Raw genomic sequence first — 27,869 nt, 5'->3', positions numbered from 1 at the left:
AATTATAGGCCAATCTCCAACCTTTCTTTTCTCTCAAAGACTCTTGAAAGAGTAGTTGTAAAACAGCTAACTGATCATCTGCAGAGGAACGGTTTATTTGAAGAGTTTCAGTCAGGTTTCAGAATTCATCACAGTACAGAAACAGCATTAGTGAAGGTTACAAATGATCTTCTTACAGCCTCTGACAGTGGACTCATCTCTGTGCTTGTCCTGTTGGACCTCAGTGCAGCTTTGATACTGTTGACCATAACATTTTATTACAGAGATTAGAGCTTGCTATAGGTATTAAAGGTACTGCACTGCAGTGGTTTGAATCGTATTTATCTCATAGACTCCAATCATGTAAATGGGGAGTCTTCTTCACACACTGAGGTTAATTATGGAGTTCCACAGGGTTCTGTGCTAGGACACTGCTTCCAGCCTCAAACCAAATAGGATGAAATGCTGTTTGTCATTAGATCGCTGGTTAGTGTTGCTTCTTTTAAATGAACAAGTCAGACATTAACTACAGGGACCCATCTGATGCATTCTTCCTTCCTGTCTCAACTAACAGGTGTCGTACGTTAAAGCCATCGATATCTGGATGGCCGTCTGTCTCCTCTTTGTGTTCTCGGCCCTGCTCGAGTACGCTGCTGTCAACTTCATCGCCCGCCAGCACAAGGAGCTGCTGCGCTTCAGACGGAGGCGACGACACATGAAGGTTAGCGGCCTCAAACGATCCTACGATCTCACATTTTAATTCACGTTTACATTTGTTTTTTGTTTCTTTACACCATGCAGTGTCTCAACCTCATGAGCTCCATTCAAGTATTTGAATTTGCCCACATGACTGAGTTGTTTCTGAATAACCAAGCTTCAGATAACATAAAATGAAGATGAATTTGAATTATTTTGGTTTTCTACTCTTTGTTCTTCACCTGATTAAAATGCATTGGATTAAAAAGCACAGCCGGTATCTTTGGACAGGAAGAAGAACTAACCAAACCAAACTGGGTTTCCAGTGGTCAGCCACAAACATTTCACCAGTCCCGTCCCAACACGAATTGAAACCTAAGAGAAACAAATAGTTTAAATCTACAGATGTGTTGTTTTTATGGGGGAAAGGTAACACTTTTTGCAGCTGGGCAGCCTCTTGTTTTCAACACAATAAAACAGTTTAGTTTGCGAGGTGCGTGTTGAGGAGGTGTGGGTGTGTGAACACCAAAATCCCTGCTCTCCTCCATCCTCAGGCCTTCTGAAAAATTCACGCTGTGTTTGATATTAGCTTTTTCGCAGCGCTCATCATCACCGGGCAGAAACACAGAGCATCAATGTTTGATGGGCAGAGTGCTGGGAATGATTAAAGCCTGAGCCGCAGAGCAAACACAGACGAGGCTCATAATGGATCCACAATGTAAAAGAGAAGAAAACACACATTAAAACAGAAACTCTGCTCAGCCCTGAAACTTTTGTTAGTGGAAATGCAGAATAAATGGTGATGAGTGTGCTGCAGTGTTTTTGTGTGGTTGAGACCTCACAAAGAGATCACGTGTGTTTGAATTGTGTTTTTAATCCATGTAACATGATTAAAAAATCATATCAGCATGTTTTTGTTACTCAGATTTTTCCTGATCCTGTCAAATAAACAAACTACCCATCATTCCTCTCTCACCTGTCCATTTTCTGCTGCTTATCTGGTCATGATCTCAGGGGCAGCAATGCAAGCAGAGAAATCCAGACCTCCCTTTCTTTCTTCAGTTACCTACTCCAGCTCTTTTGGAGGGACACAAAAGCATTCCCAAGCTAGCTGGGAGATGTAATCTCTCCTGGATCTGTCCCGGGACTTCCTCCCAGTTGGACTTCCCAAACTCCTCACCTAGAGGTGTCCAGGAGGCATCAGGTGGCTCCTTTTGCTGTGGAGGAGTAACAACTCTATCTGAGCTCGTCCAGAATGGCTGAGCTCTTCACGCCATCTCTGAAGCTGAACCCAGCACCCCCAGAGGAAGCTCATTTCTGATGCTTGTATCAGCAGGCTGTATTTTCAGTCACTGCCTGCTACATTACTACAGATCGAGGGCATAGGTGAGGATGGGAACATAGACTCAGTCTTCAACAAACAGCTTCCTCACGCTCACCATCCACATCACTGCAGACAGTCAGTTTCCAGATCCACTCTCCTCCCACTCATGACCATGTTTCACAATCTTGCAACTCATTGACTGCTCTGCTGACTCAGCCTCTGGGGCGATGGCCATTTTTGGGGAGTTCTCGTGTAGTTAGCTGGATCAGAACTTCCTATTATTGGCTATTGTTTATGGATACCAATAAATAAAAGAAAAAACAAATAAAAAGAGAAGTTATTATCATCATTTTTGGGCAGCACAGTGGAACAGTGGTGAGGACATTTGCCTCACAGCAAGAAGGTCCTAGGTTTGAATCCACCTTAGCCCGTGTGTGGAGTTTGCATGTTCTCTACAGGCACTCCAGTTTCCTCCCACAGTGCAAAGACATGCAGTCAGTGGGGTTAGGTTACCTGCTGATTCTAAATTGCTCATAGGTAAGAATGCGAGTGTGAATGTTTGTCTCTCTGTGTTAGCCCTGAGGCAGGCTGGCCACCTGTCCAGGTATACCCTGCCTCTTTGACAGCTGGGATAGGCTGATTATTATTGTTTTGATAAATGCAGTTATTGTTTACACTCATGCATCCAACACTTCTTGCCTGTAGTGCATTTACAAATTCTTCATTCTGTATTTAAACAAAATTCCATTGTGGATTCAAATTTAGTTTTGCTGAGATTTATCTGAGCGACAAAGAACAAACAATAAAAAAAACTGGTCTGTTTTCACTTCTTAGGAAGTATTAATCCACCACTAAAAATAGTCCCCTAAAAATTCACAGCTTCCTCCTGTTGTTAAAAGATTTCAGTATTTTCTTTTTAAGAAATGACATAAAAACTTTCCCCAGGAGCTGGATTCATGAGGGTTACTAAAAATACAACACTGATTACATTTTTATCACAGAAAAGTGTTCTGTGTGTGTGTGTGTGTGTGTGTGTGTGTGTCTGTGCGTGCGCGTGTGTGTGTGTGTGTGTGTGTGTGTGTGTGTGTGTGTGTGTGTGTGTGTGTGTGTGTGTGTGTGTGTGTGTGTGTGCAGCCTTCGTCTCTCTTAGCTCTGACATCACAGTGAAGTCAAAAACAAATAAGTCTCAGAACTGCTTTTTGTATTAACTGACAAACTGCCTAAAAAGATCTCTTCTGATGAAACGAAGATAAAGTGGAGACCTGAAAATATGTCATTTTATTTAATTCCTCAACACGGTTTTGGATATATTTTGTTGATAAAGCGCAATGTCAAATTTTCCCTGGAGGACAGTTTAGATGTATCAGAGCCCCGTTTGCTCCGGTCTGCTACTTTCTTAGGTTAGCTTTTGTCTTTGCAGCATTTAATCAATCAATTCTGTATGTCCAGTTGGATTTATCAGGCCCGGTTGAAGTATGGAACAAAGAGCAGGGAACGCTGAAGTGCTACTTGACTGTGAAGCTGGTGGTTTGTGTCGGTGAAGGGCAGGAAAATGCAAACACCCACCAGAAATGCAACATCGTGCCTGCAGTAAACAATCCATACAGCACTGAGAGTGTGTGTGTGTGTGTGTGTGTGTGTGTGTGTGTGTGTGTGTGTGTGTGTGTGTGTGTGTCTCTCAGTCAGAGAGAGAGACTGTATCTTTTTAGCCGGTGAGCATGCATCAGTGCATCCACGGGGGCTGTCGTGCATTTTGGTGTTGTAGGGCATGTGTTCGTGTCTGCCATGACTGGAGCTGCTTGATTGAGTCTGACATGTTTTAGTGTGTGAGCGTGATTGTGTGGTCCTGTATTTATGAGAACCTCGTGTCCTCACAGGGTGACGAAGGCGCTGCCAAGTGAGGTCGTTGAGTTACAGACCTACATTTAGGATCAGAGCCTGTCAGTTTGTTTCAGGATTAATGTCATTAAGATTGAGGTTGGGCATGGAGAAAAAAAATGTTTTAGTTTGGAGGTCAAATTATTAGGGAACATTATTATTAAGTCTAAAAGTCTTTCAGCATGTTCTTTTATGGGTGAGTAAATCAAACATCATAAATATCAAATATATGATGATACAAAATAGATTAAAGAAAGAAAATGCACGTTTGACAAACTGGAGCCATCTGTGGTTTGGCCCTTTGGCTATTTGAGAAGATAAGATCAACTTTATCCTAAAATTTGTAAAAAATTCTTTGATATGACCAAAACATGAAAAACAAGCCAGTTCAATAAAAAAAAACTAATAGCCGAGAAAGAAAAAAATTAACAAAAGAAGGAGCTTAAAAAATAGAAAATGAAGTGAAACGCTCAATAAATCTAAATGTAAACATAATAGAAAAAGTAGTTTAATATCCAAAATCATACAAATAAATGCAGGTTTGACTCAAAGTGGATTGTGTTTTTATACCATTTATATGTACTGTTACTCTGTGTACTCTTTCCAATAATGAGCTCAGTGCATGTACAGTAATCTATGTGCACCAAACAGCTCTGAACACTCAGTTTAATAAGTTTTTTCTATCACTGGATCTGAGTGATGTCACAGATGTGCTTAGTGTGGCCAAAGCTGATATATATATAGATATATGAAAAACTAAAACTAAACATTTTCAAACTAAGCTGAAATAAAAATAAATGTTTAGAAAACAGAAATACATTATAACTCTGGTGAGTACAGAAGCTCCGCCCTCCTGCTGTTCAAACCTTCTGTTTATGTTGGGCAGCCAATCAGAAGAAGGGGGAGGAGCTAGCTTGTTTCAGGCTCACGAGTAAACCTTAGCTTTAAGTCAGCTGGGACCAGCAGTCTTATCAGTGCTAAAGAAAAATGTGAACATCCCAAGATGATGGCTAACGGACAAAAATGCAGCCTGCTGATGATGAGGAGCACGATGTGTAAGCAAACGCTCCAGAACAGCAAATCAGAGTGAAACTAGGGCACAACTGTACTCCCAACATATGGATATAAAAAGGGAGGAATCTGAGCCATGAGCAATCAGCATTATTCCCACTGGTGCAAATGAACCACATTAACCACTAGGTGGATTGAATTCAGCCTCCTCCCACAAAAGTCTCAGTCCACAGTAAGGGAGAGAGGGATGTGAGGCTGGTTTGTGTGAAATAATATATAAAAATAATCCAAAATAAAATATATAAATCCATAATCCCATTGTGGTAATCCCCAATCCCCCTGAGCAGTGATGGGAGCTGAAGAGGTAGATTAGCAGTCTGCTGCCGCTGCACTTTCCAGGGAGACCGCTCACTCGTCTCTCAGCCGCTGAGTCCGGAGAGAGAGTGAAAGAGGACTGCGGGCTCAGGACTGACCCACATCTGGCACAGCAAACCTTTTACAGACTTTTTTTAATCACACATTTTCTTTCTGCTCGTGATGGAAGCAGGGGGTGGACTGAGGCCGTTACACAGTTTGAGCTTCGTACATGAAGGAGCTCGTCTGCTCGAGCCCACATCGTCCTGACTTTACATCAGATTCTTTGTTTTTAGAGGAATCCTTAAAGATCTACTTTAAGCTCATATTACAAAACAGATGCTCTTACATAATATGATTTGGTTTTGGCTGAGAGTTTTTGTGTATTGTTGTGTAGTCAAGCTTTTCTTGAGTTTGATTGAGGTGACCACACAGTCAACAGAAATTCTTTATCCATCTTGTAACAGCTGACAGCAAATTTCACTACTTTCTATTTTTCACTACACATTTTTGTTGCATTTATGCAGAGGTGGCAAAAGTACAGAAATTCTGTACTTAAGTAGAAGTACAGATATTTGTGTTAAAAATACTTCAGCAAAAGTTGAAGTACTGGTTCAACTTCTTTACTGAAGTAAAAGTGTAAAAGTACAGGCTGTGAAATGTACTCAGAGTAAGAAAGTAAAAGTAGCTCTTTGGAGGATGTTTCTACCAGATATTTTTGTGTAAAGCTGAACCTCGTGCTATATTACTGTAATAATAATGTTATTACATGAGAATACAAACTTTATTCCAATCTAAATTCTAATGAATGCACTCAGCTTGAATCAGTTCTGCAGGACCTGAGCAGAGAAAAAGAGGGGATTAAAAATAGCTCTACATGATCCAGGGTGACTCCGCCTCATCACCTGCACGCTGGGATTCAGCAGGTGGAGGAACCCTAACATCGGCTGTAGCGGCTCAGTGCGGGGAAAACAATCACAGTCATTTCTATTGTGATCAGCTGACCTGCTGCTGCTGCTCTCTGTGGATGAACTGAATTCAACCAGATGTAACCCAGTATTTCAGAGCTATCCTGGCTGATTTCCACCCCCACACTGACAGTATACAGTTGATCCTGTCTTCATACTGACAGCATACAGCTGGTATGAAGGTGGGACCATCTCTGCTGCACTCATGTAACCTGTAACTCTGAGCATGAACACCACAGCTGCTCTGCACCAGTCCAACACAGAGCTTTACTGGAAACTCACCACAGTACTGCAGACTGACCTGCTCATCCTGCACTAAACTGCAGTATTTTCATGCAGCCTCTGAGTAACACAGAGTTAGTGTACCTCAGTGGGTTTTACAGGACGTTTCACAGTGTGGAAAATCATAACTTCACATCATAAACAGATCCAAGATCTGATTTTAAACTTCCAGCTTTAAACTTCCAGGTTATCGGAGCTCCCTGAGCAGTCCTTCCCTTTAAATCTGACCTCTCTGCTTCCTCTGCTTCCTCTTTCTTCCATCTTTCTCCATCTCTGAGTGAACTTCTCTCTCATTGTGGAAACACAGCAGCTGGACCTTCAGCTCGCAGACACACTGTGTGACAAACTGCACACAAACACTTTGTGTGTTTGCTGATATTTGTTGAGCTGATAGAAACGTTGCATTAGAAATGACTGCCATCTAAAACCCGTTACTCCCTTTATGCTCCTCTTCTGAAGCGCTAGCTAGATGCTGAAGTACCGCGACCCCAGCTTATGGACGTCTGCTCCAGAAACACTGTTCCAGATCATTCTGGTCCCCCTGTAACCCCTGAGTACAGCACTATAAATGATGCATAAATTATATGGTTTGAACTCTTTAATCTCTTTGTATGCGATAAGCCCCGGTGATGGAGGATACGCCAGTACGATTGTCCCTTAATGTGTTTTTGTTCCTCCATTTAGGCTCAGATCAGTTCGATGTTTGAAGGCAGTGAGAGGAAATAAAAACTTCCCTCAGATGTTAAACCTAAAGTAACTGTTTGAACTGTGAGGAGCAGAAAGGACAGATATTTGTGTACAGATGTAGGGAGGAAAAGGAAAAAAGTTTAAATACTCAAGTAAAGTACAGGTACCTGAAAATTCTACTGAAGTAATGAAGTATTTGTACTTCATTACTTTCTACCTCTGCATTTATGAAATTATAGAACTAACTGAATAAGGTTATTATCTCTATTGCCAGTGGAAGAATTATGAAGTGGAGGGGAAAATATCCATTAACCTGTATGGGCCTAGTGAGCAGCTATAAAACTATAAAGCTATCCATGCAATATTCGCTCCTGCCTTTTCACACCGCAGCCAAAAATGTAAAACAGGATAAAAATCCAATGAACAGATTAAAGTTCAGTGCAGGAGAATAAGATATAGGCAGGAATAGGACACGTGGCATATTTCAGAATCCCAAATTTAAAGTGAAGGTACAAAGTGTGGTGCAGAAAAGCACTGGAATTCAGATTTAAGAAGTTTAAAAGTCTCATTTTTGAAGACATTCGAATGCTGAAGGACAAACGTTTCTCTCTGCTCACTTTTAATCTGCACATATATGTATAATCTTTTTGAGAGAACATCTGACACAAATTATTCTAAAGTGAAAGAAACGCACAATATCTCCTTCAGAAAAGCCCCTGATATCCTATAATGTGCGTCTAACCTGCTGCTTTTCTGAAAAGTGTACATTGACGATAAACTAACTCAGCATCACGCTCAGAGGATTTATTCTCACAGCTTTATTATTCTCGCGGCTTTAAACTGCTTGTGAAGTAACTAGCTCGGGTTTTACACCACAGTTTAAGATCACAGTCACCAAAGTAATGTCAGCGCGCTTTTCTGAGAACGGTTCACGGTTCAGTTCAATGCATTTTGAGAGGACAGTAAATTGAGATAATACTGATTTGCCATCTTTTCCATTTTAAATTCCATCCTGGAGCAAAGCAGGAGGAAGCCTGTGATCCCGTCATGTTCTGTGGGGTCTCTATTTTAACCCAACCCACCGCCCCACAGCCTGAACCCGGCGTATGAACCCTGCCTCAAATTAAAGGTGTTTACCTAAGTAAAGTATCGCAAACCTGCAAGTATTTCAGGAGTGTACTTGTAAATCTACTCACTTCTCTACCACTTATGCACATCTCATCTCATCACGATACCCTAACAGCAAGTGACTACAAGGACTTCTAAGGACACTGAGAAAACCCAGAGATGAAGTCGAGGTATTTGCATTTGAAGCAGGATTTTGCCGAGAGGTCTGCATAATTTGGTGGAAATGGAGGAATTCTTCAGAAGTATAAAACAACTTAAAATTCAGCTCCTAGGGTCTTTTTACTTTATTTCAGGCACAATAAAAATGGAATAAAATGATCCCTTAATAAATGTATGAGCACCCTCAATAAGATCATCACCATTAATCCCGACCACTGTGAAGTAAATCTGATGATGGTGAAACTCCATCGACACACAGCGAGCGAGAGGCGCGCAGTCTTCAGGCGTCACTCGTTCTTAATTAACCTCTCTGGCCGGTGCTTCTAATGTGAGTCTAATGTGATCCACTGCCCTCCATTATGGCTCAGAGAGGGCTATCAGTCAGGTTTAAGCTCGCTGCAGAGGAAACTGTCACCACTGGCCTCCAGGACACGTGAACCAGTCTGCTACAGTACTGCTCAGTCAAATCGTATTTTTCCCAAAAGCAAAAGGAAAGAAGGCGAGGAGTTTTCCTTCCAACTCAACGGGAAAAATAACCATGCTCCAACTGCGATTATTAACCAAGTGTACCAAAGCATTAGCACAACAAAGTCCTCCCCTTATATTTACAACATTTACCATCTCAGATATTGTTAACTCTGTGAGGTTTAGGTCATCAGCAGGAAAAGGCCCAACCCCAGGAAAAATATGAACAGTTTTTGATGCATGTCAGTTTGAATAATTAAATGTTTTTGTCCCCTGGATGTCAACACTTGGGAGAATAATCTTACTATAATGATTGTAGCATAAATGTCTGTATGGACCCTTCTGCTCCTTTACAGGTGGTTACAGGTGGGCTTTTGCTAGTTTTAATTAATCATTTTAAGAACATCATCTGCTAGCTTTGGGTTATCATTTGGAGCTCACAGGTGTCAGCATCCTGGGTTTTTGGAGCCACATGTGACTACATTTGACTTAAAGGGTAGAGTGCTAAGTTACTAACTACCTGCTTCAGTTAGACTGCATTAGAGAGACAAACCCGTTACGCTACAGCATTAAGGAACATAATGGTCAAAGCATGACCAAAGTTGCTGCAACCATGTGCAATCAACTTTCCTTTGAAATGGTTGCTTTGAAGACAGGGACCAGGCCTGCAACAACATGCAGTCAGTTGCTGTAATCAGAGCAACTTTGGTGCATCGAGATGGTGATAAACCTGTGATCAGACAGAATCAGTCTGCTGTCAGCTTGTGACTGAATGGGGTCAAGTTGGAAGTTGCATGCAATCTATAATAATACAGCAATTAACTGTGACAAAACAAAAAGTCCAAATCAGAGCCCCCCCAGAGCCTTATAGAAAGTCTGTCTTCCATAAAGTCTTCCATAAATAGTGACATGGTTGCTGCAGGATGGTGATTTCACTGACCTGACAACCAGTTGGCATTTGGTTGAGTCGAGTCCCCTTTTGCAAAGAGAATCATCTCAGACGAGTTGCACTCGTTGGCGCAGATCTCATCTGTCTGCTTTCATAAATTAAACAGCAATTATTTGCAAACCTTCACCGATGTGTCTGAGAGTGACTGCAGTCAGTCCGAGACAAACCACGATTGTTTGGAGACGGGTTGCTTCCCACCAGGCGACCTGTTTCTGCAGTGGATTTGCAAGCTGAACCGCTGGGTTGAGTTGGTTGCCAAAACTATGTGCAATCAGATGCCAATGCAAAAAAACCCCAGTGCAATCACCCGTCAACCACTGACTGAGCCTTTGGGCGAGTGCTGCAGGCGTGCGTCCTACGAGGTGGAAATGATTTAGCACGTTTGCACTTCTTATTTCCTCATTTTGAAGTCAGTATGTTTTTTTAATGGTGGGTTTTGGTTAGAGACCTGAAACAAGGTTAATGCAAGCTTTAGATATTCTTGTGTTTTGTCCTAGAACAGAAAATACCATCCCTCCATTTTCCACCACTTATCCATAAGGATGTCTCCCACTCATGAAGTTTGAGACTTTAACATGTTCCAGAGAAGGTGTTTGCTAACCAGTGAATAACCAGAATACAAAATTGTGACAGATATTCAACGTCATCACGCCAAACACAGGGTTTTAGTATTGTTGTTAATTTCATGCAGTGGTGGTGTAGTTTGTAGTTTAGCAGAGACTTTATGGAGAAGATGACTCAGCGATCATATTCTTTGTAAATTAGTTGGTTTGAAAATGCTTCTGAAGACGCCGACATTGCAAACACAGTTGAGGGCTCCTCTACAGTTGTCACAAAGGTTGAAATGATCCACAGAGGCCAGAGCAGTTTCTGTATCAGCCTGTAAGCCTGTTTGTTGCTGCTGGAACGTTTTAACGTGGGAGTCTATGGGGACTGACTCACTGCTGGTGGTAGGTGATCGGTAGTCAAGTGGAGAATGCAGGAGAAGGATTTCTTGTATTTTCACCTTTTGCGTTGCTTTGCAGACATTCAGAACGACCTGCTGCATTAGCATGAAAATTACTGCATCGCTTCCAGTCACTGACAGCAGCAGCTTATGTCGTCACAGTAACGACTTTACAGTTCTTGTGACAGAAACTGACAGCTGGCGTGCACACAGAGACACGCCGCAGTCTTGGTCTAATGCAGTGAGAGCATTCATACATGTGCTCAGTCAGCACAGGACACTGGGCCTGGCATATAAACCTTAATACCATGATGATTTGTGGTAGTGTTTAACATAAACAGGAAAAGTATCCATCATATTTATTAGACTGATGACTGATCCTGTCATCTAATGGAACGATTCTCAGTCCATGTGTCCTGGAAGAGTAAAATCTCCCCATATATGTTGACATTAGCAGTGATATACAACTAGCTGTATGAAGGTAATCACAAGAATGCCTGTAGTTTAGTGTGGTAATTGTTTTAGGATGGTACAGTGCACTGGATTAGAGTACTAATTCCCCAGAGTGATTTGATTCCTCCCATTCTGGCAGCGCGGTGAGCTGGAAGCTGCTGTAATCTGAGTGTCCTCGAGGACTTCACGGCTTTTATGCAACTATTGAGATGCATGCTTGAAAAGTGCTCTTTGAGGCACCAAGTGCACATATATAAGAATGAAATTAAACAAACAGCCAGCTTGCTCTTTGATTTCTAAAGAAGTAGTCGGAATTTTCTGGGAATGTGAGGACAGTGTGATCAGCGTGATTCATTGGCTGAAATCAGCTGGTATGTAAATCAAAATGAAAGCCCCAGCACTGCCGTCTCTGCTTCAGCTCGTACTCCAGCGCAGGACGGAGCTGGTTGCAGTGCAGGTAGCCGCAGCAGCAGCAGTTGGAGGAGTCCCAGTTGTGCTGATTTCTGTGGTTTCTACTCTGATGTTTTATTGATTCGTTAGTGACACTGATAGTTCGGGGAGAGTGAGACAGAGAAAGAGCAGAACAATTGGACTCAGGATACCTGCTTCAGAAGGATGTCTAATTAGAAAGACGGAGCGAGAGGGCATCGAATAGACAGATACCGCAGCCCTGGGAGAGCAAAGACCGAGCCGGTGAAACATCCCCCCCTGCTGGGCGAGCAAAGCTACTGCGCAGGGATCAGATCAATAGCGCCACTCATCCTTGAAGGATGGGCCCGCCTGGCAGCAGCTCGCTTGTTTAACACAGACAAGCTCTCCAGACTGAAAAAGAGAACCCCTTTAGAAATCAAAGGGAAGCCGAACATTACTGCTTCTCGCCTCCATTTCAATCAGGACCGTCTTCAGCGCCTTCCCTTACAAGTTTCAAATTCTAATTAGTATTTAGATCAAGAGAGGCCTTCTTTAAAAAATTATTTGTGAATTATCTGTTGTGGAGCAGTCGCTCAGGACAGATGCATTCAAAGAGACCGCCCCACATTACATCCAGAATCAGAGTAAAAAAGAAAAACACTGAAGCATTTTTGGTTTGGCCTCAAGGTGAAGAGCTGCTAAAGCCAGATGACCGTCCTCTGCCCGTTCACCTCAAAACACCAGGACAGACAGAGAGACGCGAGAGTGACCGCGCAGCCTTCAGATGCTTCCTCCCCTGCAGCTGGCTCTGTTTCCGGCTCACTCGGCCTTCTGGGGAGAGAGATGTACATGTGGAGAGTGGCCTGAGGGACGTGACCCCCCCGCAACCGCAGACGCCGTCCCACTGTTTAATAATGACAGCGCTTTATTAGTGAAACTGACATCATGATTGATCAGCTATTAGCTCGTTAGCCGTGATTAGGCGTTTTTGGGAGGGGGTGCTCTACATGCTGGTTTGCTCTAAATGCCTTGATCTCACAGGCTGTTCAGCAGCTTTGAGAACAGAGGCAGATAAGAGAGCTCGGGGATTAAGAGCCCTAAAGAAGCAGCGCGGTGAGAGTGATGAGTCCTCCGGACTGACGGCTCGGCTGCTCTCCCTGCGTCCTGATCGGGAAAGGAAGTGCTTAACTGAGACACTGTTTGCATCTGCATTAGTACTCATCACACTACTACATCAGATTTGTATTGTAATATCTCTGTGGTTCTCTGCTGGACAGGGACATGTGCTGACTTCTCACCCTTACTGTAGTCTTGAAAGGCACTGGATTAATGACACATGAATTTTCATGAGGCTCTCCGTGTTTCCTCAAGAATAAGAGGTCGACCTCTTGGCCAGGAGGCCGTCTGTACACTAAACCATCTAATGTGAGATTTTTACCCGGAAATCCAGCGTGTAATAGTAATCAAAGCAGGACCATTGGGGTTATTTTTTATCATAACTACACAAGTAATCCTCATTAAACAATGTAATACAAAGGAAATGAACCCATCACACACATAAGAAGTGCCTCTGTAAGCTCAGTATAACATCCATTAAACAAAGGACCTGAACGTAGTACTTGTTGGACAAAGAACAGTGTACTTTAGAAATGGTCCTAACCTACAGTAAACACTAAATTTAATGCCAACATGACCTTTAACCTCAGCAAACCTCAGATTTAACGTGTTAAGCTCTTTGCACCACACTGAGGAGTGCAGAGAGAAGAGATAAAAGAAGGGAGCAGCAGATCATGTGGACACTTTAATGCAACAAGGGAGTCCAGTGGAAACAAATGGCAGGGATGGGAAATCAGTGGAGGTAGAATAAAGATGGTTATGGCCAAAGGTGTAGAAAACATCATCAGGAACATCGATGGAACTTTCCTCATTCGGCTTTCAGCAGTAGCATCTATACGTTTTCAGTTTCAGCAGGGTGCTGGTTATTCTATGGGAAAAAATAATCAGCCTGGCCTTCTATATTTGCAGGCCCTCAGAGTACACTTCTTAATTTACCTTATTTTCCTTTTTAAGTACAGGAAATATCCACATGAAAGTACCCTTCCTCTCACCCTGTGGCAGCTGGGATAGGCTCCAGCTCCAGTGACCCTGAATTGGGTAAAGGGAAGAAACTGGATGGCTGGATCAGTTTTCTGTTCTGTGAGCGTCAGCGTGAAGATCCGTCACAGTCTGAATGAATGTCTGAGACGTAGAGCTGCAGAAACAGCGTCGGGATGTTTGATCTGTTCCTGATCGTTCACTGCAGGAAACTTCACAAAGTGCATTCTGGGTAAACTTTCAGGGTCATATCAGCATGTGGGACAGGTGTCTGCTCAGAGCAGGTGAGAGCCGATGAAAGGTCTCCTTTTACCTACATTTAAAACCAGGATCATCTTCGAGCTGTGACGCCTTCTGGGTCAGAATCATTTTCTGATGTATTTGGTTGCAGTTTTTAAACACGTGTTTTCATGTGGATACTTACTGTACTTACAGAGCTGTGAGGGCTCAAATATGCTGGGAAAACCCACCTCAGTGCACTTCAAAAAAATATCCATAATATGAAGGGAAAGCTGACTCTCAGATGGGAACTTTTCAGATTTGACTGTTTTTCTACTGAATGATTATTTACATCATACTATTACCATGTTGCTCCTTGCACTACTCTCCACTGGCCTCATTCACAAACAGTGCAAACTGTTCATGCTCAAATCCAGGATTGATCAGGATTTGCAGGTTTGAGACAGGAAGTGTAAAACAATATTTTACACTAATTAAACATTCCCTTCACACTCATGTTCAGCTCATAATAACAAATGCTGTACAGTAGTACTGTATCAGTCTAATCTGCTCCTTTGTGTTTGTTCCCTTTCTCAGTGTGTGCTGATTGTTCCTGGAGAACATAAACACTGACAGCTTTTTCACATTTGGGAAGTTGGGAAGAGACATCCAGACTTTTGATGTCCTGACAAAATTGAGACCACCACTAAGGACGTCACCACAACTGATCCTTACGGTCTTTAGTTCTGAAAATACGACTGTACCTGTTTTTTTAGGACACGTGTACCTCAGCCACCATGTGTATCGAGTAGGAATGTCCAAAATATTCAGATACCATGTGATGTTAAAATTACTATCGATTAGATACCCATTTGACTCCTCCAGCTGGCACGCAATGTCACACAGCACTGATGCAGACAGGCAGCCCCCCCCTCACTAGCAGCTGAACATGTGAACAGCAGCATAACACACCCGCCTTTATGAGGAATTTCAGCAGCATTAAGTTATCATAAACATTAACCTGGCCAAGGCACATGTTAACGTTAACCATTCATCTATCGGCACTGGCCCACATTAGTCGTCTGATAAGTTATTATTAAGGTAGCTGGTAGTGGTTAAAATGATAACAATGTGGAAGAAAAGCAGCAAACGTTATCAGTCCTGCCCATCTGTAACTTTATTACAGTGTTAATTTAACAGGATAATTCAACTTTATTTATATAGCACCAAATCACAACAACAGTCGTCTAAAGGTACTTTATATTGTAGGTAAAGACCCTACAATCATACAGAGAAAACCCAACAGTCTAAACGACCCCCTATGAGCAGCACTTGGTGACAGTGCGAAGGAAAAACTCCCTTTAACAGGAAGAAACCTCCAGCAGAAACAGGCTCAGGGAGGGGGGGTCATCTGCTGTGGGGGGAGAGACAGGACAAAAGTGCGAAGTGCTCTGTTGGGGTGATACAGGACTATGAGGTCTTTAAGATAAGGTGGGGCCTGATTATTCAAGACCTTGTATGTGAGAAGAATGATTTTAAATTCTATTCTGAAGAGAAACCAATGGGAGAAATCTGCTTTCTCTTTCTATCCCTGTCAGTACTCCAGCTGCAGCTTTCTGGATTGAGACAACACAATTACTTGTGTGTACAGAGTGGTATCTTCCTCTTAAAGTCACAGAATGAAGCAGAGAAAAGTCTGTCGTCCTTTTTAAACTGCATGGTATTGAAAATGGTCTGGAGTATGGAGTGTTTTTCTGGGTATTGGTATCAAGTTTGGGATTCCAGTATCGTGACCGCCACAATCAGGTTCTGAGTCTGACTAGTTCACTGTCAGCTGCAGCAGCAGCCTGAAGCTGAAAGTGATCAATAATCCACAAAACGTTTACTTTTCTGCTCTGGGAGTGGATTTATCAATATACAGTACCAGTCAAAAGTCTGACTGGTAGTTCACACAAGATGCTTTTATTATTAATATGAATGAAAATAATCATTCACAGTGTCTCTGCACTGTTGTAGATAAATGACCCGCGCTCAGATGACTTCTTCTTGGCACAAGCACATCAGCACCTGTAACTATGGCAACTAAAAATAACACGTTTAAGTGAGTGGACGTGGGCGTTGTGTGGGAGAATGTAGTTAATCAGGGCTGCAGATGGTTGTCCAACAAGAAGGTCTCACATTTTCTCCCACCTGTTACAGACTAATAATGAAACTTCATGTTCAAACTTTGTCGGGAAACTCGTATCTATGGAAACTTGTTTCCATCTGCATGTCAAGATCTAAAGATTTTGACTTATTAACTCAAAGGTCTGAGACAATAACTCAAAATAAGACAATAGCTTGAAATTTTGACTCAGGACGTCAAAAACATGCAGAAAAAAGCTCCCATAGTAGCTCCCAGGAACACAGAGTACAGGGTATCGTACGCAGTCATTAAGTTTCTTATAACAGACAAAAGCCGAGCCTGAGTTAGAGCTAACCGGTCTGTTCTTGGATTACAAAGAGAGCAAACATGAGCTTCTGAATCCAGGTGTCAAAGGTCATCACTGGTGCTCAGAGCGAGAGACCAAAAAGCAGATTTTGGTGGAGGAGCTCACAGCGTCGGTGCAGCTAGGAGCAGCTTCCTGATTTTGTCTGTTTCTCTGATATTCAAAGGCTGTTGTTGTGAGTTCAGCTGAACTGACGCGAGTGTTACTGTGATCAGCACCTGCCCTGCTCAGAGGCAGCTCCCACAACTTTGCCTGCTCCAGATTTAAGTTCAAGTTCCATCGTGCAGATGCAAATGATCAGAACTATTTAAAGTAGCAGCCTATGCCCATAAGGGGAGGATAACCACATTTAAATCAATAAGGGGGGTTTTGTTGTTTATTTTTATCAGTGTGGTTGCAGTACCTGTTCCTCTTAGGTTGAAGGTCTGCCCCTAAACAGCAGTCCCTCCGTCAGCAGCCCTTTATTGTTGCTCAAAGACAGAAGCTCAGCAGCGCCTCATAACCGTTTTATCCAAGTCCATCGAGTAAAGGGTGGAAAACCAATGAGGGAGGGCAGACACAGGTGGAACCAATCAGGAGGCACAACAAGGACGTGCACACAATTCAAACAGCACAATAAGTGGAAGTGACAAGTTTACAGAATTTAATCTGACACTAAAATAGGCCTGCACAGGTGCTGGTCTGGAGCTCATATTTAAATACACTAAAAACACTCAGAGGATGCACTGAACAGGATGCTTTTTAAAGAAAAGCTAAACATGTGTGTAATATCACATGGACAGAATATTCTCCAGCATGGTTTGGAAAAAAAACATGCCAAAGCAGCCTTCCAGCTTTGGCCTGTTCAGTGTGTGTTATGGACACGTGACCACAAACTGAATGATGTAAAATACATAAAAATCTCTAAAACCTGTGCACAGCAGCGTCCCCACCAAAAAGCCTCTCTAACCTCCTCACGATGACAAATATGTTCCTCTGCTCGAGAGCAGTGATTGCACAGATTAAATCAAATCTAAGCTGCCATGCAGAATGCAGTCACAGGAGGCCAGACAGGAGATGGATCCTGGACATATTTCCAGGTGTGACGCACACGTTATCATAGCTGGATATCAGTCTGAGCTAGCTGCTTATAACAAACTAAGTTAAGGCAAATAAAAAGTAGTAAAATGGTATGAGCATTTTTTTAAGTTCCCATTACTTAGCTATTCCTCTCAGCACCCCAGAATCCACTCAGCACTGACATATTGATACTGAAACATCTTTAAAAAGCCTCAAATGGCCTTAATCGAGGCGAGAGGCAGAGGGGAGACAGGGAGAGGAGGTGAAGGACGGCTTGAGATGAATCCACCAGAAAATGGATCAGCAGAGGCAAATGTAAAATATATTTCCTTCCCCAGTGCTCTGCTGGAATTGCTTCTAGGGGGGAATCATAAAGCGAAACGCAAGCCAAGAAATTCCTCCTCCAGCCTCTTTCAGCAGAGACTGATGCTGGCATTAGTCGGGGCTGACACCTTTCCGAATCATGTTTTATGTAAATGCAGGTCTCTAAAACAAGTATCCGAGGGTAATATTTGCAGAGGAGACGGTGGAGAATGGCAGGCCTGATGCAGTTCCCTTTGGGCTTCCTGCTAATCTGCTCGATTAATCACATCAGCAGAGGCAGAGATATAAATGCTTCAATCGAGAGATGAAAGCATGATGGATGAGTGAGCTAAGAGGTCCTCTTGCTCTCTTTTCTCCTCCTCTTTTAGCATCTTCTCTCTCATCCATAGCTCTAGCTCCTTTCTAAAGATGATTTTATTTTCAGCATGATTATTATTTCATTCCCCTTTTTTTCCATATTTCTGTTTATCGAGCCTCGTTTGATATCTTCTCTGTTTGACTTTGCTTCCTGTTTCATTTTGTTCAACCATCCAGTCGTTCAGCTGTAATCTTCCTCCTCCAAATGTCACAAAATGATCACAAAAAGTGCATCTGTCACAGATTCAAGACAGATTCAGTTATTTTGTTAAACTTTCACATGACAATTTTAGATTTGTAGATTCTCAGCATCATCTGCATGCCCACGCAGTAGCCGAGCTATTCTCACAGCAGCACGAAGCCAGTTTTTACTGTAAATATGCGTATCACAGAGGTTCTCTGTCACAGGTTCACTCGTGCACATGGAAGCGTTTGAGCGGTGATTGCCTCTGTAGGCCCTCACAGTAGATGTGTAATGAAATTATGTAGATGCAGTAGAACTGTAGACTCTGCTTTAATTCAAGGGAGTGAACAAAAAATACTCACTGAGAAATTACAATGTAGTCATAATCATGTCTGTACCCCATAACGGTTTGGACATCACCAGAAACTGGGTCTGTCCCAGGGTCTGCAGCCTTGATCAGGTCACTGACTTGGCCAACTGCCCGTGTTGCTTTTGCAGTAAGATTTGGGTCTTTGGCCTGTGCTGTGAATCCCCATCCAATCAGCCTTGCTGAGTTTGGTTGAATCTGAGCATGTCAGTGTTGCTACGCTGCATGTGTGAAAGCACCGGCACACGGGAAGCCTTCCAGCCTTCTCTGTAACAGTTTCTTCATGTCAGTCTTTTACAGGCTGGTCTTAGTTTGATCTGTGGTTCCAGAGCTCGTCTGACTCTTTTTGGATGTTTTGACAAAATTGAATCTGATCTTCGTGGTTTGCCATGGAAAGGATCCTGTTAATTTGGCCACTCCTAATGTTCCTGCTCTCCCTCAGGTTTGTTTTCACACCTTTTAAGTTACCTGTGACTGGTTTAAGGTAACGGTTGAGCCTTGATTACACTTTTCACATCTGTGAGTCCACTAGAATTCGCTCAGGGCCGAGTGACGTAGTTTCTGTGATCAGATGGTGAGCGCGAGAGTCCACGTGGACATCCACCTGCCTCCCTGTTCTTTTCTGTCCACAGTGAATCGACATTACCAACTGTCCACGTGCACCAGGCAGCGCACTTGGGTTTGTTTTATTCCATGTCTGAGGGTGTTGAGTCTCCGTGCTGTGCATCCTTTGTGAGGTTCGTAAATCTGATATGTCAGCAGAGATAGCTGGCTGGCACCGCTAAACACAGTCAAACCATCACAACACATAACAGAAGATCCATTCAGCCAAAGTTCATGAGAGACTGGACTGAAAGGCAACATCGTCTATGCAACACTAACCCCAACACTCTTGGTGGACATCGGGAACACGTTGCAATTAGCAAGTTTACACAAGCAGCCTGTAAATGTAAATGACAGTCCACTCTCCACCTATTATCTACTTCATTTATGAAGAAAAGTCCACCCTTTCCCAAGGAACAGCTTTTGAATGAATTACCTTCAACAGTTAATGTGATTTTTGTTTTCCACCCCTGGTATTAAAGCAGAGGCTGCACATGTGGTGGTGTAGAGACCAAAATGTCACTGTCCATAAATTTCCAGATTTAATCTCTAATCCCATATTTCCGAATATGAGATTAGATTTCTTGGATGTGTGTTCCTTACTGGTGAAAACATGTAAAAGAAGAGAAGAGATTAGGTGAGCTGGATCCTAAAGCGAGGCTATAAATCGCCTTTTTGTAGAACGCAAAGAGCAAGCCTTAATTCCCCCCAGTTTCATCTCCTCTGTCCTTCCATCCATCCATCCATGGACTATACAGACCTGAAGCTTGCTGTGTTAATGGAGGACATTTTTGTAATTAGGCATAAATGTAATGAATCACCTGGTCCATCCGGAGGCGTAGCTCTTCTTTTATGGTTTGCTTCAGGGGCCTTCTGAGTGCTTTTCTGCAGGTCTTCCTCCCTCGTCCCTTATTGTTCTCCTTCTCTTATTTCATTTCTTTTTCTCATCACACCTCTTCGTCCTCCCTCTGCCGTTCCTCTCATTGCGCCTCCTCCTCACGTTCCTCCGCCCTCCACATTAATCACATGGCAGGGAGAATAAAGCAGAGCATCTGTAATAGTTTAGCAGCGTCACTGAAGGACGGGCAGAGGTCGGCTACCACAGACATCCAGTGTGTATGTGTGTGTGTGTGTGTGTGTGTGTGTGCGTGTTTGTGTGTGTGTACATGTATTAACAGTAATAGATGGCTTGGTGTGCATGCAAGGACAGAACAGGGACATGGGGCACTAAAAATGGATCGTTACCTGGTGGTCTAACACACACACACATATAGATGTGCACAATGATATACCAGCATACACTCTCATACAGGACATTTCCCTCCCGTTGCTTCATTTGATCAGGTTTTAAGTGCATTTTTAACCTTTTTTCTACCCCTTTATTGACGGCCATCAGGACATACTGGCTCATTAGTGACTGTTTTTTCCTCTTCCCCTGCTGGAAGCTAGAGGCCGGTCTAACTGAAGAGACTTGTGCCGCCTGTGTTGCTGGCAGGTTGATTTGTTGCTGCTGCAGAGGTTTTGCATCACTTTGGTTCTTCTGCTGCCAACAGTTCCTCCTCCTGATTTAGATTTTGCTCTTGCTTGTTTTCCGATCATAAAACGCTCTTTTTTTTTTTCTTTTCTTTCCCAAAATGAACTGGAAAGATTCCCGGGTGATAAGCTGCCACACAGGCTCCCACAGTGGCCTGCGGGAAACACAAATCGCATTCAAGCGTGAATTTTACAACCGCGGCTTTTATCAGAAATTCTGAACCCAGACAAAGACGGCTCCTTATCGTCGGAGGACTTTTTGCAGCTAATTTTTAATTTCACGGGTGTTGTTTTAAGTTCGAAGGACATTCTGCCGTGTTTATTTTCCTCATTTAAGTTTCTCCACACACCCTCGTGTCTCTCAGCCCGTGTCGATGTTTGTGTTGGAGTCCCTGAAGCAGATAAGGAAGTCTTTGTGTCTCCTGTAATGAAAAGGCAGGGTGAACGTGCAGATGGGATTTTCAATATCTCACTGTGCTCGGGTGAAAGCACCGTGCACTCGCCGTAACCTTGAGCACAGTGCATGTCAATCAATTCAAATCCATTCATCCTGCCCAACACGTCCTCTCGTTCTCCTTGACGGGCGAGATAAACACGTGGCGTCCAGCTTCAGCTCCCATTGATGGCTTTGGTATTGGGGCTGAACGTAGTGTGATCAATGGCGAGCTCTGGGGTCTTTCTGTGTTCCCCCCCTGCACGGTGTTTCTGATGACGTCTCCTTTATTGGGTACCTGAGGGCCCTTCATTTGCCAATCAATTAAAATAATTAATCAGTCACAACCAACCACTGGAAAACCTTTTGAAGAGTAATACAGGAAGTAAGAGGATGTTGGGGGGATTTAGTGATGCAGCTCTTAATATTGCACAAAATATAGCTGCATTTTTTCTGAATGAGGTGACATGAAAATAAATAGCAGAAGACACATCTGCATTTCTCAAACGCATTGATATTCATAAAATATATGTAACATATTTCCAGGATCCTTCTGCTTACTGTAGTGTGTTTACTGCTCACATTAAGAGGACCTGTTAAGACATTTTTATTGAATCCCAGCAAACATGGATGAAACATTATCGTCGTCAAACAGATGCTGAAGCTGTGTCCCTGTACGAGCGAGGGACAGTCAGACCCGCTGACGGAGCAAGAAATATCGGTCAGATTATTACAGTGAGAAAGCAAATCCAGGCTGCTCTTTAAAACAATAGAAACAGCACGTCTGACATTTACAGTGAATCATTTCTCATTCTGTGCCTCATGGTGAACTTTGAGGCTCTCTTCAACTTCTTTGTTGATGAAAGGAGTTCCTCTTGCTAGAAAGTCTAAGAATGATGTCCTGCAGGCCAGGACACAGTCTTCATTTCTGAACCAACCAGCCGAGGCTGCACGTCTGGAATGGACCGTTATTCAATGCTGAAATGTTTGAATTCAATTCAATTCAATTTTATTTATATAGCGCCAAATCACAACAAACTGTCGCCTCAAGGCGCTTTGTATTGTGGGTAAAGACCCTACAATAATACAGAGAAAACCCAACAGTCAAAACGACCCCCTATGAGCAAGCACTTGGCGACAGTGGAAAGGAAAAACTCCCTTTTAACAGGAAGAAACCTCCAGCAGAACCAGGCTCAGGGAGGGGCAGTCATCTGCCGCGACCGGTTGGGCTGAGGGGAGAGAAAGACATGCTGTGGAAGAGAGCCAGAGATTAATATCAATTAATGATTAAATGCAGAGTATAAACAAAGTAAATAAGGTGAATGAGAAACAGTGCATTATGTGAACCCCCCAGCAGACTAGGCCTATAGCAGCATAACTGAGGGATGGTTCAGGGTCACCTGATCCAGCCCTAACTATAAGCTTTATCATAAAGGAAAGTTTTAAGCCTAATCTTAAAAATAGAGAGGGTGTCTGTCTCCCCAATCCAAGCTGGAAGCTGGTTCCACAGAAGAGGCGCCTGAAAGCTGAAGGCTCTGCTTCCCATTCTTCTCTTAAGTATCCTAGGAACCACAAGTAAGCCAGAAGTCTGAGAGCGAAGTGCTCTGTTGGGGTGATATGGTACTATGAGGTCTTTGAGATAAGATGGTGCCTGATTATTCAAGACCTTGTAGGTGAGGAGAAGAATTTTAAATTCTATTCTAGATTTAACAGGGAGCCAATGAAGAGAAGCCAATATGGGAGAAATATGCTCTCTCTTTATAGTCCCTGTCAGTACTCTAGCTGCAGCATTTTGGATCAGCTGAAGGCTTTTCAGAAAGCTTTTAGGATAGCCTGATAATAATGAATTACAATAATCCACCCTAGAAGTAATAAATGCATGAATGAGCTTTTCAGCATCACTCTGAGAAAGGATGTTTCTAATTTTAGAAATATTGCGCAAATGCAAAAAAGCAGTCCTACATATTTGTTTAATATGTGCATTGAAGGACATATCCTGGTCAAAAATGACTCCAAGATTTCTCACAGTGTTACTGGAGGCCAAAGTAATGCCATCCAGAGTAAGTATCTGGTTAGACACCATGTTTCTAAGATTTGTGGGGCCGAGAACAAGAATTTCAGTTTGATCTGAATTTAGAAGCAGGAAATTAGAGGTCATCCAGGCCTTAATATCTTTAAGACATTCCTGCAGTTTAACTAATTGATGTGTGTCATCTGGCTTCATTGATAGGTAAAGCTGAGTATCATCTGCATAACAATGAAAATTGATGCAGTGCTTTCTAATAATACTGCCTAAGGGAAGCATGTATAATGTAAATAAAATTGGTCCTAGCACAGAACCCTGTGGAACTCCATAATTAACCTTAGTGTGTGAAGAAGACTCCCCATTTACATGAACAAATTGGAGTCTATGAGATAAATATGATTCAAACCACTGCAGTGCAGTACCTTTAATACCTATAGCAAGCTCTAATCTCTGTAATAAAATGTTATGGTCAACAGTATCAAAAGCTGCACTGAGGTCCAACAGGACAAGAACAGAGATGAGTCCACTGTCAGAGGCTCTAAGAAGATCATTTGTAACCTTCACTAATGCTGTTTCTGTACTGTGATGAATTCTGAAACCTGACTGAAACTCTTCAAATAAACCGTTCCTCTGCAGATGATCAGTTAGCTGTTTTACAACTACTCTTTCAAGAATCTTTGAGAGAAAAGGAAGGTTGGAGATTGGCCTATAATTAGCTAAGACAGCTGGGTCAAGTGATGGCTTTTTAAGCAGAGGTTTAATTACAGCCACCTTGAAGGTCTGTGGTACATAGCCAACTAATAAAGACTGATTGATCATTTTTAATATTGAAGCATCAATAATTGGAAAGACTTCTTTGAACAGTCTAGTAGGAATGGGATCTAACAAACATGTTGCTGGTTTGGAGGAAGTAACTATTGAAGTTAACTCTGAAAGATCAACTGGAGCAAAAGAGTCTAAACAAATACCAGCAGTGCTGAAAACAGCCGAACATGAAGAATAATCTTTGAGATGGTTATGAATAATTTTTTCTCGAATGTCTAAAATTTTATTTGTAAAGAAATCCATGAAGTCACTACTAGTTAACGTGAAAGGAATACTCGGCTCTACAGAGCTCTGACTCTTTGTCAGCCTGGCTACAGTGCTGAAAAGAAACCTGGGGTTGTTCTTATTTTCTTCAATTAATGATGAGTAGTAAGATGTCCTAGCTTTACGGAGGGCTTTTTTATAGAGCAACAAACTCTTTTTCCAGGCTAAATGAGCATCTTCTAATTTAGTGAGACGCCATTCCCTCTCCAGCTTTCGGGTTATCTGCTTTAAGCTGTGCGTTTGTGAATTATACCACGGAGTCAGGCACTTCTGATTTGAAGCTTTCCTTTTCAGAGGAGCCACAGTATCCAAAGTTATACGCAGTGAGGATGTAAAACTATTGACGAGATAATCAACCTCACTGGGAGCAGAGTTTAGGTAGCTGCTCTGCACTGTGTTGGCACTGAAGAGCATAACAATGAAGGAATTAGATCCTTAAACTTAGTTACAGCACTTTCAGAAAGACTTCTACTGTAATAAAACCTATTCCCCACTGCTGTGTAATCCATTAAAGTAAATGTAAATGTTACTAAGAAATGATCAGACAGGAGGGGGCTTTCAGGGAATACTGTTAAGTCTTCAGTTTCTATGCCATATGTTAGGACAAGATCCAGAGTATGATTAAAGTGGTGGGTGGGCTCCTTTACATTTTGAGAGAAGCCAATTGAATCTAACAATAGATTAAATGCAGTGTTGAGGCTGTCATTCTCAGCATCTACATGGATGTTAAAATCACCCACTATAATTATTTTATCTGAACTGAGCACTAAATCAGATAAAAAGTCTGAGAAATCAGACAGAAACTCTGAGTAAGGACCAGGTGGACGATAGATAATAACAAATAAAACAGGTTTTTGATTTTCCCAATTAGGATGGACAAGACTAAGAGTCAGGCTTTCAAAAGAATGAAAACTTTGTCTGGGTCTTTGATTAATTAATAAGCTGGAATTGAAGATTGCAGCTAATCCTCCTCCTCGACCTGTGCTTCGAGCATTCTGACAGTTACTGTGACTCGGGGGTGTTGATTCATTTAAACTAACATATTCATCCTGCTGTAACCAGGTTTCTGTAAGGCAGAATAAATCAATACGTTGATCAATTATTAAATCATTTACTAATAGGGACTTGGAAGAGAGAGACCTAATGTTTAACAATCCACATTTAATTGTTTTATTCTTTGGTGCAGTTGATGAAGCTGTATTATTTATTGTTTTTGAATTTTTATGCTTAAATAGTTTTTTGCTGATTTTAGCTTTGGTTTTTGGTGGTCTGGGAGCAGGCACCGACTCTATGGGGATGGGGTTTTGGGGGGATGGCAGGAGGAGAGAAGCTTTGCTGGAATTATATTTAGTAACCCTGTAAACTGGAGCAAAACTCGGGTGATTCTTGGATATGTCGCTTGCTTCTGGGAAGCATGCGCCGTCTCCTCCACTCCTCCTCCTCAGTTTCATACTGAGAGCAGAGACGTCGTCACAGGGAGGCAGACTGCACAGGTTGTGTTGGCCAAGTTCAGACTTGCAAACTAAAAACAGTTTTTAACCATCATCCACAAAATGTTGGGTCAATGTGAAGTTGATGTTTGCTCTCTGCACAACTTTAAGGTCAAAATCTCAATTTAAAGATGTAAAAATGGGCAGTGGTCCACAGGTGCATGAGAAGATTATCTTGAAGGGGAAATTGGTCCAACCAGGTATGGGGTTGTTTTTTAAGGGCAGATTACCAGCAGGTGATTGCACAGAAATTAAATTAATATTGTTCTTTGCATCTTTATTTTCATTAAGATGCCAAAGAGCTCCAAAGTGTTTCTTGAAATTTAGAATTCATTCTTGAAAGGGATCTAAAGTGAGGTTGGTGAGGGTGAAGCTGAGCCACGATGCAGAGCATAAAGACTAAAAACTGGGAATGAGAACACAAATTCCACCTTAAATAGTTTATTCAGACACATCATCACATAATGAAGTGCTTTGCTTCCTCACTTTTCATTTTCACTTCAAGTCATCCGAGTTATTTGGTTTTCATGTCTACACATCTCTGCAATTAACTCACACACACACACACACACACACACACACACACACACACACACACACACACACACACACACACACACACACCTCTCAACAGTAACGTCTTTCTCTGGTTCCTAACAGCCTGAGTCTTGGCCTGTGTTGCAGGAGGATGAGACGGGCGAGGGGCGCTTCAGTTTCCCCGGTTATGGTATGGGCCCCGCCTGCCTGCAGGCCAAGGATGGCATGGCCATCAAAGGCAACAACAACAATGCCCCGGCCTCGGCCGCACCCGAGAAAAGCATCGAGGAGATGAAGAAGCTCTTCATCAGTCGGGCCAAGCGCATCGACACGGTGTCCCGCGTGGCCTTCCCGCTCGTCTTCCTCATTTTTAACATTTTCTACTGGATCATTTACAAGATCATCCGCAGCGAGGACATCCACAAGCAGTAGTGGAGAGCCGAGGAGAAGGAGGAGGACGAAGGCGAGAACGGTGTGAAGAGGAGAACACAGAGAAAAGAAAAGAGAAAGAAACAGAGAGCTGACTTCAGTGGGAGAGTCATTGCCCTTTTTCACCTCCTGTCCTCTTCCTCATCCTTCACCTTCATTCAGTTGAGGAAAAGTGCCCCCCCCCCAATTCCCACAGACATGATTTCAAATATTTATTGCTTTATTTTTCCTTTATTCTGCTCTCCTACCCTGAATCCTGCCCCCTGTTCCTCTCTCTTTCCAACTCCTGAATAATCCGGACCAGTGCAATAGCAATGCAGTAAAATGCATGATATATGAATGTGGCAATATATTAAAGAAAAGAAGAAAAGTTCAACTTTTGCAGGCGCCCCAACAAACTGTGGGAGCAGTCAGACTGAACAAGCAAGGCTTGTAAAAGAAATGTTGTATTTGATTTTAGCTTTTTGTGTGAAGACAGATATATAATTCTATATGAAAAAGTGACGTGGGGCGGGGCTGTGCGAGAAGCAGCAGTGTAATATACTCATATATCTATCATAACTGGAAAAAGTAGGGTGTTTGTTTCCACAGGTGGGCATCTGGAATCAGAGGATTTTTCTCCCAAAAACAGGAAGGCGGGCGGATCGGTGCTTCCAGTGAATAACGCGACGCAAGGGTCACGCATTCTATATATGTAGATTTGCTTCAAACGTGTACTGCAAGCACTCAAAGCTTTCCCTCCCTCCCTCCCGCTGCAACACCGTGAAACCTTGAACTGCTGCCGCTGTCAATCACATGACTGGACAACAAGAAAAAAAAAAAAAAAAAGCTGGACAACAGGAATATGTGGCAAAATATCTCATTAATCTGTGGCCAGTGTGTTCCTCTACCTGTCCTTAATTTATTTCATGTTGCATTTGCTGTTTTTTGGTTGTTTCTTAACGAA

The 27,869-nt window shown here is 42.6% G+C and overlaps 1 protein-coding gene across 4 annotated transcripts in view; it reads left to right on the top strand.

Annotated features, from left to right (window-relative positions):
- glra1 (glycine receptor, alpha 1) overlaps positions 1 to 27,571 on the top strand; it is a 143,793-nt gene extending 116,222 nt beyond the window's left edge. For 2 of the 4 annotated variants that reach the window (XM_030740167.1, XM_030740165.1), the window contains 2 exons: positions 554 to 700; positions 26,642 to 27,570. In XM_030740167.1, coding sequence (XP_030596027.1) covers positions 554 to 700; positions 26,642 to 26,926 — 432 coding nt within the window. In that variant the 3' untranslated portion in view covers positions 26,927 to 27,570. Of the gene's footprint in view, positions 1 to 553; positions 701 to 26,617 lie in introns of all 4 variants that reach the window. The other 2 variants (XM_030740163.1, XM_030740166.1) reach the window with 2 other exon arrangements.
- Positions 27,572 to 27,869: the final 298 nt, after the last annotated feature.

The sequence above is a fragment of the Archocentrus centrarchus genome, chromosome 10 (genome assembly GCF_007364275.1).
Source record: "Archocentrus centrarchus isolate MPI-CPG fArcCen1 chromosome 10, fArcCen1, whole genome shotgun sequence".
NCBI lineage: Eukaryota > Metazoa > Chordata > Actinopteri > Cichliformes > Cichlidae > Archocentrus > Archocentrus centrarchus.
This window is presented reverse-complemented; position numbering and strand designations above follow the sequence as displayed.